Consider the following 14,799-nt stretch of genomic DNA (forward strand, 5'->3'; position numbering starts at 1 on the left):
GGCTCAGAACTGAAATATAATGTCACAGTGGGCTCCTGATAGTGTGGATCGGTCCAGGCATATCTAGGCCAACACAGAAAAGCAAGTGAGATGCCAAGAGGGATACTGGAATCAGCTTTTTTGGTTTTGTTTTGTTCCCCTAAAGTGACACCTTTGAAGAGCCTGGCATTTTCCCTGGTTATAAAAGCTTTCTAAAGGCTTCAGAGAAGCTCCTCCCCTCTCTGCTGGAAAATTTTAGCAGCTCCTCATTGCATTCCTACGTTAGCATTCTTCACAGCTCTGACTGCAGTGCTGAATGTCTTGATGAGAAGTCTGGATCATTGCATTTGGCCACGAATGTGGTAGGCTCTGAAAAAGAGACAAGCTCCTGTTCTTTGATGGTTGGTCTCTAGAGGTTGGCTTCTCACTCATAGCAAAGTCTAGGACCCTGGGGTGGCCACGACTGTTAAGAATTTTAGCAATGAGAAATTATAAGAGACTATATACGTAATAAAGAAGTGGGGAAGACTTTCATCATAAAGATAGGAAATCCAGAAACTATAAAGGTTATAAAAAGAATTTTAGCAATGCAGAGGCTGCAGTGGAAAAATCCCTGTATTGGGGGTCAGGAGGTCTGGGTTTTAGTACCTAGGATCTGCTTGCCTGGCTGTGTGGCTCTGGGGGACATATTTAATTTCTCTGGGCTTCGTATTCTTCCCCTGCAAAGATGAAGAATTGGGACACAATTGTCTCTAAATGCTGTCCAGTTCTAAAATTCTAAACTTGTGATTCATTGCATGTTTTCTCTTTGCCAGGCCCTGTGCTAGATTGGAATATAAAAGTGAAAATAGCAATAAAAGTTTATATATATTCAGTGTTTAATTATGTGGCACAGATTGTATTAACCACCTTACATAATGTTTTGTTCAGTTTTCAGAACATCCCTGTGAGATCAGGTCTGTCATCAGTATTACTGGTCTTGTGAAAGGATCATTTCTTGGTCTTCCTCCTACTCTCCTAGATTGGGCCTCTGCTATCTTGGACTGACCCAGGGAGCAGTGATGGGAGAGAATCATTCCAGGTGCTTCGCCAGGAACAGTTCTGCTGTAGCAGCTACTAGGCTGTTGGCTGTTAGATAGGGGTGACTTAAGACATGTAAATAGAGATAGATTTTTGACCTTTTTCTTCAAAAAACTTTTTTTTTTTAATGTTTATATTTTTGAGAGAAAGAGAGCACATGCCACATGCAAGTGTGCACACCTGTGAGTGGGGGAGGGGCAGAAAGAGAGGGAGGCAGGATCCCAAGCGGGCTCCGTGCTGACAGCAGAGAGGCTGATAATGGGGCTCGAACTTACAAACTGTGAGATCATGACCTGAGCCGAAGTCAGACATTTGACCTACTGAGCCACCCAGGCGCCCCTTAAAAAATCTATTTCTACCGAATAGTAGGACTTATCGTAAATGTTCAATAGTTAAGATGTGGTATTGGCTCAAGGACAGACAAATAGCCCAACAGAACAGAATAAAGAGTATAGAAACTGATCCATATATCTGTGGGCACTTAGATGACAAAAGTGACACTACCGTCCAATGGTGCTGAGTCAACTGGACTGGATGACTGTGAAAAAAAATTACTCTTTTTTAAAAAAAATTTTTTTTTAATATTTATTTTTGAGAGACAGAGAGAGGCATAGCATGAGCAGGGGAGGGGGAGAGGGAGACACACACAGAATCCGAAGCAGGTTCTAGGCTCTGAGCTGTTTGTTAGCACAGAGCCCGACACGGGGCTTGAACTCATGAACTGCAAGACCATGACCTGAGCCGAAGTCGGATGCTCAACCGACTGAGCCACCCAGGCACCCCGAAAAAAATTACTCTTGACTCCTATTTCATACAATACACAAAAATTACTTTAAGATGGATTGTAGATCTAAATGTAAATATTAAAATAATCTACAACTAGAAGATGACATATGAGAATATCTTCACAATATTAAGGTAGAGATTTCTTAAACAGGACACACAAATCACTATAACTGTAAAAGAAAGAATGAGTAAATTGAATTACATAAAAAATAAGAACTTCTACTCATCAAGGTGCACTATTAAAATATGAAAGGGAATGGGGCGCCTGGGTGGCGCAGTCGGTTAAGCGTCCGACTTCAGCCAGGTCACGATCTCGCGGTCCGTGAGTTCGAGCCCCGCATCAGGCTCTGGGCTGATGGCTCAGAGCCTGGAGCCTGTTTCCGATTCTGTGTCTCCCTCTCTTTCTGCTCCTCCCCCGTTCATGCTCTGTCTCTCTCTGTCCCAAAAATAAATAAACGTTGAAAAAAAAAATTAAAAAAAAAAAAATAAAATATGAAAGGGAAGCTATAGGGAGGGAGCCGATATTTGCAGTATGTATATTTAACAAAGAATCATATCTAGAATATAGAAAGAATCTACACATCAGTAAGAGAAAGGCAGACAACCTAATCTAAAAAATGGGCAAAATACTTGCATAGGCATGTTACAAAAGAGAGTATCCAAATGGAAAGGTGCTCAGGCTCAATAGACCCAAAAGAACTGCAAGTTAAAACCCTAATTCATTACCATTTAATACCAACCAGGATGGCTAAAGCAAACCAGAAAACTCAACTACACTAAGTTTTGTGTTGGCAAGAATGTAGAGCAGTTAGAACTCTCATTCATCCTGGTGGGAGAAGAAATTGGAAACATCTTTGTAAAACTGAGAGTACTTATTAAAGATGAACATATGCATACTCTATAATTCAATAGTTCAGATTGTAGGTATTCATGATGTACTATTAATTATGGACATATGTTAGAAACAATCCAAATTTCCATCAGCTGTAAAAAGGATAAATTGTTGCATATTCATACAATAGACTACTAGAGCAATGAGAAGGAAAGAACTGCTATTTCACCAAATACATGATGAATCTAACAAATATAATGAAAGAAGGCAGACATAAAAGATAACATAGCGTATCATTCCATTTACATTAATTTCAAGAACAGGCAAAATCATTCTATGGTTTTAGAAGTAAGAATAGTGGTCATTTATTTGAGGAGCACGAGCTTTTGGGGTGCTAGTAGTCGTCTATGTGTTATTCAGGATACTGATTATACAGGTATTTTCACTTTGTGAAAATTCATTGAGTTGTGTACTTATGCATTGTTTTCAAAAAGTATGTGTATTTAAAAATTTTTTTTAATGTTTTATTCATTTTTTGAGAGAGAGACAGAGAGACAGAGTGCAAGCAGGGGAGGGGCAGAGAGAGAAGGAGACACAGAATCCAAAGCAGGCTCCAGGCTCTGAGCTGTCAGCACAGAGCCCAATGTGGGGCTCGAACTCATGAACCGAGAGATCATGACCTGAGCCGAAGCTGGATGCTTAACCGACTGAGCCACCCAGGCACCACTTTAGTATGCATATTATATTGCAATAAAACTTTTACTAAAAAAATTTTCTTAAAAATATGGTAGAGTTTAAGATTCTAGTTTTGAACTGACAAAAGATTAACTTTATTAAAAATTCAAAAAATATACAAGAGAAATAGCTTAAAAAGTCTCCTTCCCACTCCTATGCCCAAGCTATCCAGTTCCCTCACAGGGAGCCAATGATATTAGTATTTTTGTGCATCCTTCCAGACATATTTTTAATATATGAGCAAATTAATACGTATGTAATTACACACACACACGCACGCGCGCACACACACACGCACGCGCGCACACACACACACACCCTTTTTTGGTATGCATGGCAATATTCTGAGCATGTTATCCTACAGTTTGCTTTTATCATTTATTTTAAAGACTTTTCCATATAGTACAGAAAGAAATTCCTATTCCTTCTTAAAGCTGCATAATGTATACTATTGTATGAATGTTCCATGATTTATTTAACAAGTCCCCCCCTCTTGATGGGGATTCAGGTTAGATTATTTCTGGTTGAGAAGATTTCTTGATCCTGATCTATGTTGGGTTAAATATCTATTTTCCCAGGCCTCATTTTAACTTTTTACCGCAGCCTGCACAGGTTGATATGTAGTGAAGCAATATAAAAGGGTAAAGTAGAAATAATTTGTCTATTTCTTGGGGCGCCCTTGTGGTTCAGTTGGTTAAGAGTCTGACTTCAGCTCAGGTTATGATCTCATGGTTTGTGGGTTCAAGCCCTGCGTTGGGCTCTGTGCTGACAGCTCAGAGCCTGGAGCCTGCTTTGGATTCTGTGTCTCCCTTTCTCTCTGTTCCCCTCCTCAACTAATGCTCTGTCTCCTTCTGTCTCTCAAAAATGAACGAATGTTAAAAATTTTTTTTAATGAAAAAAAAGAAATAATTTGTCTATTTCTCAATTTTTTTAAAGAAAGATTGGGGGCTCCTGGGTGGCTCAGTTGGTTAAGCATCTGACTCTTGGTTTCGGCCCAGGTCATGATCTCGCAGTTCATGAGATCTAGCCCTGTGTAGGGCTCTGAGCTGATGGTGGGGAGCCTGCTTGGGATTCTCTCTCTCTCTCTCTCTCTCTCTCTCTGCTCCTCCCTGTGTGCACTCTCTCTCTCTCTCTCTCTCTCTCAAAATAAATAAACTTAAAAAAAAAAACAGGAAGACTAAATGACTGCAGAAATTGAAAGCTGCAGGGGCTGGAAGAGAACTAATCCTGGGTTTCCTTGCAATTGATTTAAGATTCTAATGAAAGCTAAGGATTCTTTCCTTCAGAAAAATATGCATGCTGGTAAAATTTTGCGTATAAATTTTGGGGTTGATAGACCATTTGAAATCCCTCCATGGATTCTAGATTAAGAATCAAAAAACCCACCAATTTGAAAATTGGGAAACTGGGGGCCAGAGATGAGAGATGGGTTTCATATCAAGTTAATTGCAGAAGATAGTCACTTGTATTTGTGTTAAAGGAATGCCAGCAATATTCCCTCTCCTTTTGTTGGCTGATGTCATAGCCCAGACTGGTAAGGGAAGCTACTCTTTCCTTCCCAAAGAAACTTCAATTTGAAGGTAGGGTAACCTAAGACAAAAATGGTAAATTTATTTGAAAGATTGATTTCTTTGATAACAAGATGGGATGATTAGAATTTTTTGTGTAATACTTTGATTTATTTTCTTTCTCCTTTTGTTTTTGGTTCAGCCCAAGAAGAAGAGAGGAAAAGTGGAAGTGAGACCCATTAATTTGGGAACAGATTATGAATATGGGGTTTTAAACATTCACCTGACTGCATACGACATGGTCCTGGCAGAGAGTTATGCCCAATATGTTCACAACCTCTGCAACCATCTATCCATTAAAGTTGAGGAAAGGTATGAAGGATGCCTTTGCATGGGATGTTTTTGGTGTGAGTGGCATGCTCTGCTTTGTCGTTAAATGAGATTTTGAGGTATAATTTACATTTAGTAAAATTCATCCTTTTAGGTATCTAGTTTACCACAATCAGAATGTAGAACAGTTCTATTAACCCCAAAATTTCCCCAGTGCCCTGGTGTAGTTAAATCCCAACCAACAATTGATTTGCTGTCCCTGTTGTTTTAATTTCTCCAGAACATCATGTAAATGGAATCATACGGTATGTAGCTTTTTGTGTCTGTCCTCTTTCACCTAGCATAATACGTTTAATATTCATCCATGTTTTTGCAAGTATTTTATTGCTGAGTAGTATTCCATTAAATGCTGGACCTTAATTGGTTTATCCATTCACCAGTTGATGTACATTTTCATTGTTCTCTAGTTTATTGGTAATTATAAATAAAGCTGTCATAAGCATTCTCATGCATGTATCTTTTCTCCTGGATAGCCACCTAAACCTGGGATTTGGAGATTGTATGGTGAATGTATGTTTAACTTCGTAAGAAACTGACGTCTGTTTTCCAAAGTGGCTGCACCATTTTGTTTTCCCACCAGCAATGTATGAGAGTTACAGTAACTCCTTTTCCTGGGCAGCACTTGGTATTGTCATTTTTTTCCCTAAAGATATATCTAATAGATATATAGTATTTCATAGTGAGTGGTCTTAATTTTCATTTCCCTAATAAATAATGATTTTGATATCTTTTCATGTGCTAATTTGGTGTATATTTGCTTTGATGACTGTTCGGATCTTTTGTCCATTTTTAAAATTGGGTTGTTTGTTTTCTTATAATTAAGTTATGAAAATTCTTTATCTATTTTTGGATACCAGTTCTTTTTCAGTATGCTTTGCAAATATTTTCTTCCTGTCTGTGACTTATCTTGTCATCTTCTTAGCTGAGTCCTTTGGAAGGCAGACTTTTTTCAAGTTTGATGAAGTTCAGTTTATTAATTTTTTTTTATTCATGCTTTTGGTGTCATATCTAAGAAAGTATTGTCTAACCCAAGATCACAAAGATATTCTCCTGTGTTTTCTTCTAAAGGTTCTATATTTTTAAGTTTTACTTTTAGGTCCATGATCCATTTTGAGTTATTTTTGTATATGGTATGAGATATGAATCAAAGTGTTTTTGGTTTTTTTTTTTTTCATGTAAATAACCAGTTGTTCCAGCACCATTTGTTAAAAAGATTTTCTAGCTTTTATCAAATTGTCTTAGCACTTTTTGAAAGTCAGTTAACCATGTATGTGTGGGTGTATTTCCAGACTCTCTTCTGTTACAGCGATGTATGTATCTATACTTATACCAATACCAGACTGTCTTGATTACTGTAGCTGGATTACTGAAACTACAACTTTTTTTTTTTTTTCAAAATTATTTTGGCTATCCTAGGTCATTTGGTTTTCCTTAAACGTTTTATAATTATAGTTTGTCGATTTCTACAGAAAGGAACCTGATGGGATTTTATTGGGATTGTGTTGAATCTGTAGGTCAATTTGAAGAGAATTGGCAACTATTTTGATTCCTCTGATCCTTTAACGAGGTATATCTCCCCATTTATTTAGGCTTTCTTCGCCTGCTCTGGTTTTCATTTACTGTTTGGATTTGTTGGAAAACTGTAGGGGAAGAGAACTAACAATTACTGGCTATCTACTCCAGGCCAGGCACTTTACATATCTTATCTCTCAGGGTTTCAGAAGGTGTGAGATGCCCTGTAGTTTGCTTTAAATAACATTAAATCACATGGTGAGAGATTTCTTCCCTTTTTAACTCTCATTCATCCTAATTATGTCAAGGAGAGATTTTTTAGTGTGGTTCTGGTATGTCCTTAACACCACTCTAGCACCTCCTAATCTTTATAGCAGAGAAAGGACCTCAGACTCAAGAGTCTTTGGCTAGCAATCATGTCTAACGAGAATTTTATACCATTATTTTGTTTCTGTTGTACTTTTTAAAAGTAAGCTCTAGGCTCAGCATGGGACTTGAACTCATGATCCTGAGATTAAGAGTCATGTGTTCTGGGGCACCTGTCATGTGTTCTGTGGTTCAGTTGGTTGAATGTCTGACTCTTGATTTCAGCTCAGGTCATGATCTCATGGTTCGTGAGTTGGAGCCCCACGTGGGGCTCTGCGCTGACAGCATGAAGCCTGCTTGGGATTCTCTCTCTCCCTCTCTCTGCCCTTCCCTCCGCAAAATAAATAAACTTAAAAAAAAAAGTGTCATATATTCTACGGACTGAGCCAGCCAGGCACCCCCATTGTAATTTTTTTTTAACTTCTATGGATGGCAGCTGATACTGGTCTTCCATTTACAATAGTGATATAAAGTCAGGCTTACTGAGATATAGTTTAAATTCAGTAAAATTCACCCCTTTAGTGAACAATTTCTGAGTTTTGACAAATGACAGTATGTACTATCATCATCCAGATGTAGGACATTTACATTATCCCAGGAAGTTCCCTCCCACGTTTGTAGTCAGTCCCTCCTCTTAGCCCTAGTCCCTCACAACTAATGATCTGTTTTCTGCCCCTATAGTTTTTTTTAATACTTTTTAAAAAAAAATGTTTACTTGGGGTGCCTGGGTGGCTCAGTCGGTTGAGCGTCCGATTTCAGCTCAGGTCACGATCTCGCAGTCCGTGAGTTCGAGCCCTGCGTCGGGCTCTGTGCTGACAGCTCGGAGCCTGGAGCCTTGCTTCGGATTCTGTGTCTCCCTCTCTCTCTGCCCCTCCCCCGTTCATGCTCTGTCTCTCTCTGTCTCAAAAATAAATAAATGTTAAAAAAAAAATTAAAAAAAAAAGTTTACTTATTTTTGAGAGAGAGAGAGAGAGAGAGAGAGAGAGAGAGAGAGAGAGAGAACAAGTGGGGGAGGGGCAGAGAGAGAGAGAGAGGGAGACACAGAATCCAAAGCAGGCTCCAGGCTCTGAACTGTCAGCACAGAGCCCAACATAGGACTTTAACCCATGAACTGCAAGATCATGACCAGAGCTGATGTTGGAGGCTTAACCGTCTGAGCCACCCAGGTGCCCCTATAGTTTTTGCCTTTTCCAGAATGTCATATAAGTGGGATTATACAGTATTTTTCCTTTTGAGTCTGCTTCTTTCACTTAGGATAATGTATTTGAGATTGATCTATGCTGTTGCCTGTATCAGGTAGTTTGTTCCTTTTTGCTGCCGATTAGCATTTCATTGAGTGGATGCTTGTTTGTTTATCCATTCAACAGTCAAAGGACATTTGTATTGTTTCCTGTTTTGGGCAGTTATAAATAAAGCCACTATAAACATGTACAGCTTTTTGTGAGAACATGTTTTCATTTCTCTAGGAATTTGATTGCTGGGTCGAATGGTAAGGGCAGTGGATGTTTAAATTTATAAGAAACTGCCAAACTGTTTTCCAAAGTGGCTTTACCATTTTCTTACACATCAGCAACTTGAATTCCAGTTGCTCTACATCTCAAGTCTCTCTTTTATTTTTTTTTAAGTTTATTTATTTATTGAAAGAGAGAAAAAATGTGAGCAGGGGAGGGGCCGAGGGAGAGGGAGAGAGAGAATCCCAAGCAGGCTCCACGCTCACTGTGGAGCTAAACACAGGGCTTAATCTTATGACTGTGAGATCATGACCGGAGCGGAAATCAAGAGTTGGATGCTTAACCAACTGAGCCACCCAGGTGCCCCTCAAGTTTATTTTTTTTTTTATTTTTTTATTTTTTTAAATTTTTTTTTCAACGTTTATTTATTTTTGGGACAGAGAGAGACAGAGCATGAACGGGGGAGGGGCAGAGAGAGAGGGAGACACAGAATCAGAAACAGGCTCCAGGCTCCGAGCCATCAGCCCAGAGCCCGACGCGGGGCTCGAACTCACGGACCGCGAGATCGTGACCTGGCTGAAGTCGGACGCTTAACCGACTGCGCCACCCAGGCGCCCCTCAAGTTTATTTTTTAAATAACTTTTTAAGTGAACTGATTTAAAGAAGAATCATTTTGGTGGTTTGCCATTTATTGCCATATTATTTAAAGAATAATCATTTTGGTGGTTGGCCATTGTGGCAAGTAATACGTGGCCCGGTGTGTGGATATGGTAAAAATTATACTTTCTTACTCATTAGATAGCAGTATATTCCCATTTTACAAATGAGGAAACCAAGGCCCAGCAGGCCCAAAAGTCACAAAACCAGTAAGTGGCCTAGATTTAACTCATTTCTGCCTGACTCCCAGTATTTTTAATCGTATAGGGTCTAATTTAAATTCTTAAGCTAAATTTGAACTTTTAAACCTTGGTAACGTGGAATATAACTGTGCTAAACATGCACTTGAAAAGATTGGATAATAACCTATGACTTTAGCTCTCACAGCTAATAGTACTTCAATTGTTTTAGGCCTGAAGATGTGCTTTATCTTTTCCTGATGCCCCAGAGAGTTGGTTGCTCTTTCAGCACTTGATGCATACTTCTATCATGTCACTTAGTGCTTTGGGCCGTAATAATCTATTCATGTGTCAGCTGCCCTCCCTACTGACTAGTGGGAACTGTGTTCTTTTTTATTTCTTTAGCATCTAGCACAGGTCCTGCCACATGGGGGACATTAAGCCGTTGTTGAAAGAATGACAGGTTCTTGAACGTGACTGAACAATGCAAGTGTGTGGTGTATATGGTATACATTTCCTGAAGTTTAATGAAAGTGTCTTTAATTAATGAATTAAAATACTGATCGAGTCTATTCCTGCTGTATGGTTGATATTGTACTAGACATCCTGACTGGAGGATACCAAGGAGAATGTCCCTGATTTTAGGGAGTGTGTGTGTGCACGCGTGTGTGTGTGTGTGCGCGCGTGTACAACGTAATGTGGAAGGTGGTAAGTGAAGGATGAAATGCAATGTCAGTTCAAGGAGGCTGAACAGCATAATAATTTAGAACAATGCTTCCTGAAAGTGCCACTCTGCAAAGATATCAGAAGCTAATGCCAAAATGTACATTAGTGCTTTGCTTCCTTCATCAAGAAAGTCTCACTATTGAAAAAAAAAATGTTGGCTGAATTAAATGTTGGTGTGTTTAATGACTGTTGCATGCTTCTTATCTTGTAACGGACTGATAACAAGCAGTTTGTTCACCAGCAACTTAACTTGCCTATGGACCATACTTTGAGTAACAATTGGTTAAGAGTACAGGCTCTGGAATCAAACGGCTTGTGTTCAAATTCTAGTTCTACCAGTTGTTGGCAATATGACCTTCGGAAATTCTGAACCTCAGTTTCCTCATCTATCTAACTGGGATGATAATTTTCTTATTCCTTTAAGTTCTGAAAATTAAATAAGAAAGTGTATGATAGCACTTAGCAGAGAGGCCAGAACATTGCAAACACTCTGTAAATAATATTGTTATTAACAGCTACTGAGAATATATTTTTTTTAGCTGGCAGAGATTAGGGGTAGCTTCTCAGAGGTTGTGGTGGCAAAGAGGCATTAAGTGTCATTTACAGAATGTTATCATACCTATAGTGGGTTAATTCCCTGAAATAGTGTTTTACATTTTTAGAAGGACTTTTTTTTTTTTTTAATTTTTTTTTTTTCAGCGTTTATTTATTTTATTTTTGGGACAGAGAGAGACAGAGCATGAACGGGGGAGGGGCAGAGAGAGAGGGAGACACAGAATCGGAAACAGGCTCCAGGCTCTGAGCCATCAGACCAGAGCCCGACGCGGGGCTCGAACTCCCGGACCGCGAGATCGTGACCTGGCTGAAGTCGGACGCTTAACCGACTGCGCCACCCAGGCGCCCCTAGAAGGACTTTTTAAAATTGCTGTTTTTAAAACCTGGCTGTGGAAAGCTCTGGCTTCTTTTGAGTAAAGGCAGGAACGCAGTAGCATTTGTTGAGCACCTACTATCAGCCAACCATTCTGGCTTTTTTTGTATAATGTTGCTTGATTCCAAGAAGCACCTAAGCACCTAACACATAGTGAATCAAAGTATCAACTCTGTGGCCAGACTGCTAGGGTTTTGCTCTGGTTCTGCAGCATTCTTATTGTGTGACGTTGGGCAGTTTACTTAAACTCTGTATCTTGGTTTCCTCATCTGTAAAATGGAGTTAATACAAGTTCCTACATACAAAGGCTATAGTGAAAATTAAGGGAGATAATATATTTAAAGTGCTTATAACTGTTCCCAACGAGAGTTGGCTGCTACTATTATTATTATTTATTAATATAATAGAAGCTTGCCTATGGTCATACATCTAATAAAAGGCAAGGTCTGGATTTGAATCCACGTTTTTTTCAAATTCTCAATTCTTTGTAATTGGTTCTACATGCAGCTTTCAGTGTGATCTTTCTAGAATGGAAATATTATCATGTTACTACCATGCTTCAAATCCTTCTATGGCTTCCCATTCCTTTAGGATCAAAATGAAAGTTCCTCACATGGCTTGTGAGGTGCTTTATGGCCTGGGCTTGCTTCTGTTGCCTTAACTCATATTTCCCGTTCCGTCTTCCTCTCCTTCCAATTAACAGAGGCTTTGATTTTATCCCTTTCCACCTCAGGACCTGTGCATATGCTTGCTCTCTAAAGCTTAGAATACTCTTTCCCCTTTACTTAACTAACCCCTGCTTTTTTCTTAGCTTCTTCAGAGAACCTCATTAAATTAAGTCTTTATGTTAAATATTTGGGAGAAGTAAAGATTATATAACTTCTCTTTCATGGCACTCATTCCTTACCCTCGTAATTACTTGTCTCTTATTGGTCTTCTTTCTTAGACTCTAAGATCTATAAGGCAAGGACTTTCGATCTCCATTAGCAGTGTAACCCTAAGACCTTTCCCAGTACCTGACACATAGTAAGCACTGAATAAATATTCATTGACTTGGATTGAGTTTTAATAGTCATTGGCATGATTCTTAGAACAGCAGAATGAATGATGTGCTGCTTTTTGCCTCTTTTCTAGCTCGTTTCTCCAAATAGCACAGAGCATAAAGAGATGTTCGTTTTCAGCAACTCCCTTCTCTGCATTGATTGAGGTTTTCAGACCATTGTATTGTTAGGCATTCTCAACTGCCCAGCTTTTCAGAGATAAAATGATTTTCTTTTCTTCTGATTTTCATTTCATCATGATCCATTTTTCCTCTGGGAGTGGTGGGGTAGGGCTCTGACCTTGAGATGGAATTGGGCAGGGGAGCAAAGTGCTGGCTTTTGTTCTATAAATGGTCTGCACTGCTGTAGCTGCAACTCACCCAGGAGGGGAGAGGAAGAAGGTCCTGCAGGTTTCTTAATCTGTCTGCCTCCCTTGCTGAGCAGCTGGAGATGGAAATCTTATTCATCTGGGAGCAGCTTCCAAGCCTGAAGCTGATGTAGCCCCTGTGCTTTGTGGAGACTAAAAGCATCACTCAGCATCACTCTCTCTAACGCTACTTTTTTTTCTTTTTTTTTTTTTTTCCTTGAAGTCCACTTACATTGCTTAAAATGGAGGTATGATTTATATTTAGTGGAATCCATGGATTCTAAGTTCCCTAATACCCCAACAGGCTCCCTTGTGTCCTGTCTCAGGCAGTAAGAATGCTATCCTGAAGGTAGCATTATTTTGTCATTTTAGATTGACTTTTGACAATTATTTCATTTCTTCCCTTCTGCTTTCCCTGTCTGATCGTTCAAGTTATGTTTATTGCAGAAAATTTGTAAAATACAGAAAAGTGTAGACACTGAAGAAAAATTACATGTATTCTTTCTACTCAAAGGCCTATTCTACCTTGAAATGACCAGAGTTCCCAGTATTTCTTTGTCAAAGTACGTCAAACTATGGTTTTTCTGTTGGTTTTCTCTGAGGGCTTATCAATAGCTGCTTCACTTTTTTGGAATGCTGCCTAGGCAAATGCCTATATGTTCATTCTTTATAACTTGATAAAATGCTACCTCACCTGTGAAGTCTTCCCTGAGCTCCCTTTCTCTCTCTTGTCCCTGTAATATTCAGTACGTGACTATTACTGCCTTTTTCTTACTGTAGTGAAGATGTTTGTGTACTTTCTTGTCTCTCCAAAACACTCTTAGTGAGCTCCTTTATTTATTTATTTATTTATTTATTTATTTATTTATTAATTATTTTTTAATGTATATTTATTTTTGAGACAGAGCAAGAGACAGAGTGCAAGCAGGGGAGGGGCAGAGAGAGAGGGAGACACAGAATCCTAAGCAGGCTCCAGGCTCTGAGCTGTCAGCACAGACCCCAACGCGGGGCTTGAACTCACGAACCGTGAGATCATGAGCCGAAGTTGGACGCTTAATCAGTTGAGCCACTCAGGCACCCCGTAGTGAGCTCCTTTAAAGGATAGGCTACATATTGCCCAGTAGTGTGCCTAGGACAAAACAGGCTTTGAGTAAATGTTTGTTGAATGACTGAATGAATGAATGAATGAGTGAATGAACAAATGAACAAAATCTTGTGAAGTAAGTGTTGAATAGAATGCATGCTCAGTGGCAGGAATGGACAGCTCCCACTTTAGTTAGTCAGTCTTATTTGCAGAATGTCAAGAAAGAAAGCTAGCGTTTTAGAATACTTTTTACTTTCCTGAAAGCTTTTGGAAGAGGAAGTCAGAGATTGTGCTAGAAAGTGGTAAGGAATGTTATTTAGGGAGGTTACTTGGAAGTTTGCAGTACCTAGCATTTACTCTTTATAAGGGCAAGGGAGTTGGCATTTGTAGTCATATTATGCCGGGCAAATTACTTCTATAATCTTATTTAATCATTGCAACAACTCTATGAACTAGGTATCATTATTCTCATTTTGTAGCTGAAGAATCTGAGACTCAGAAAACTGAATTAATTGTCCAAGGTCAAATAGGTAATAAGGGGCAGAGCCAACATTTAAATCCAGGACTATCATGTCTCTAATCCACTTCCATTATTTCCATTATTCATTTCGTAGAGAGCCATGCCCCTTGCTATCAATTGATGAAGCTTTGTTTGGCATGAAAATTCAGGAATTCTATTGTTATTATTCCATTTATCTTCATTTTGATGACCTTTTTGACAAGATAACACTAATACCGTATTTCTGTGTAGCCATCGATCCTATTTTATCACCATACCTGATCTTCACACGTCTATTAATTTAGACCTAGATTATAATCCCCTTTATTGTGGAATAAACTGAGGCCGACAGAGACAAGTAACTTGCCTCAGTAAATATTGCTAATAAGCTAGAGGGCCAAGATTTGACCCTAAATCCAGTGTTCTTTTCACTGCAGCATGTAGATCTGCTGAAGCTGATTATAGCAAGCATAGTCTCTACAACAGTATTTATCAAGCTGGGGACATTTAATAATGTCTGGAGATAATTTTTTTTTATTAAAAAAATTTTTTTTAATGTTTATTTTTGAGGGAGAGACAGAAAGGGAGACACAGAATCTGAAGCAGGCTCCAGGCTCTGAGCTGTCAGCACAGAGCTCAACACAGGACTCACGAACCGTGAGATCATGACCTGAGCCAAA

General features: G+C 39.1%; 1 protein-coding gene across 1 annotated transcript in view; it reads left to right on the forward strand.

Annotated features, from left to right (window-relative positions):
- Positions 1-14,799, forward strand: part of MRPL48 (mitochondrial ribosomal protein L48) — a 65,670-nt gene that overhangs the window by 46,542 nt on the left and 4,329 nt on the right. The window contains exon 10 of the mRNA XM_086676421.1: positions 5,123-5,292. Within this exon, the coding sequence (XP_086532547.1) occupies positions 5,123-5,292 (170 nt within the window). The remainder of the gene's footprint in view (positions 1-5,122; positions 5,293-14,799) is intronic.

The sequence above is a fragment of the Puma concolor genome, chromosome D1 (genome assembly GCF_028749965.1).
Source record: "Puma concolor isolate L17-30 chromosome D1, mPumCon1.1.hap2, whole genome shotgun sequence".
Classification (NCBI taxonomy): Eukaryota; Metazoa; Chordata; class Mammalia; order Carnivora; family Felidae; genus Puma; species Puma concolor.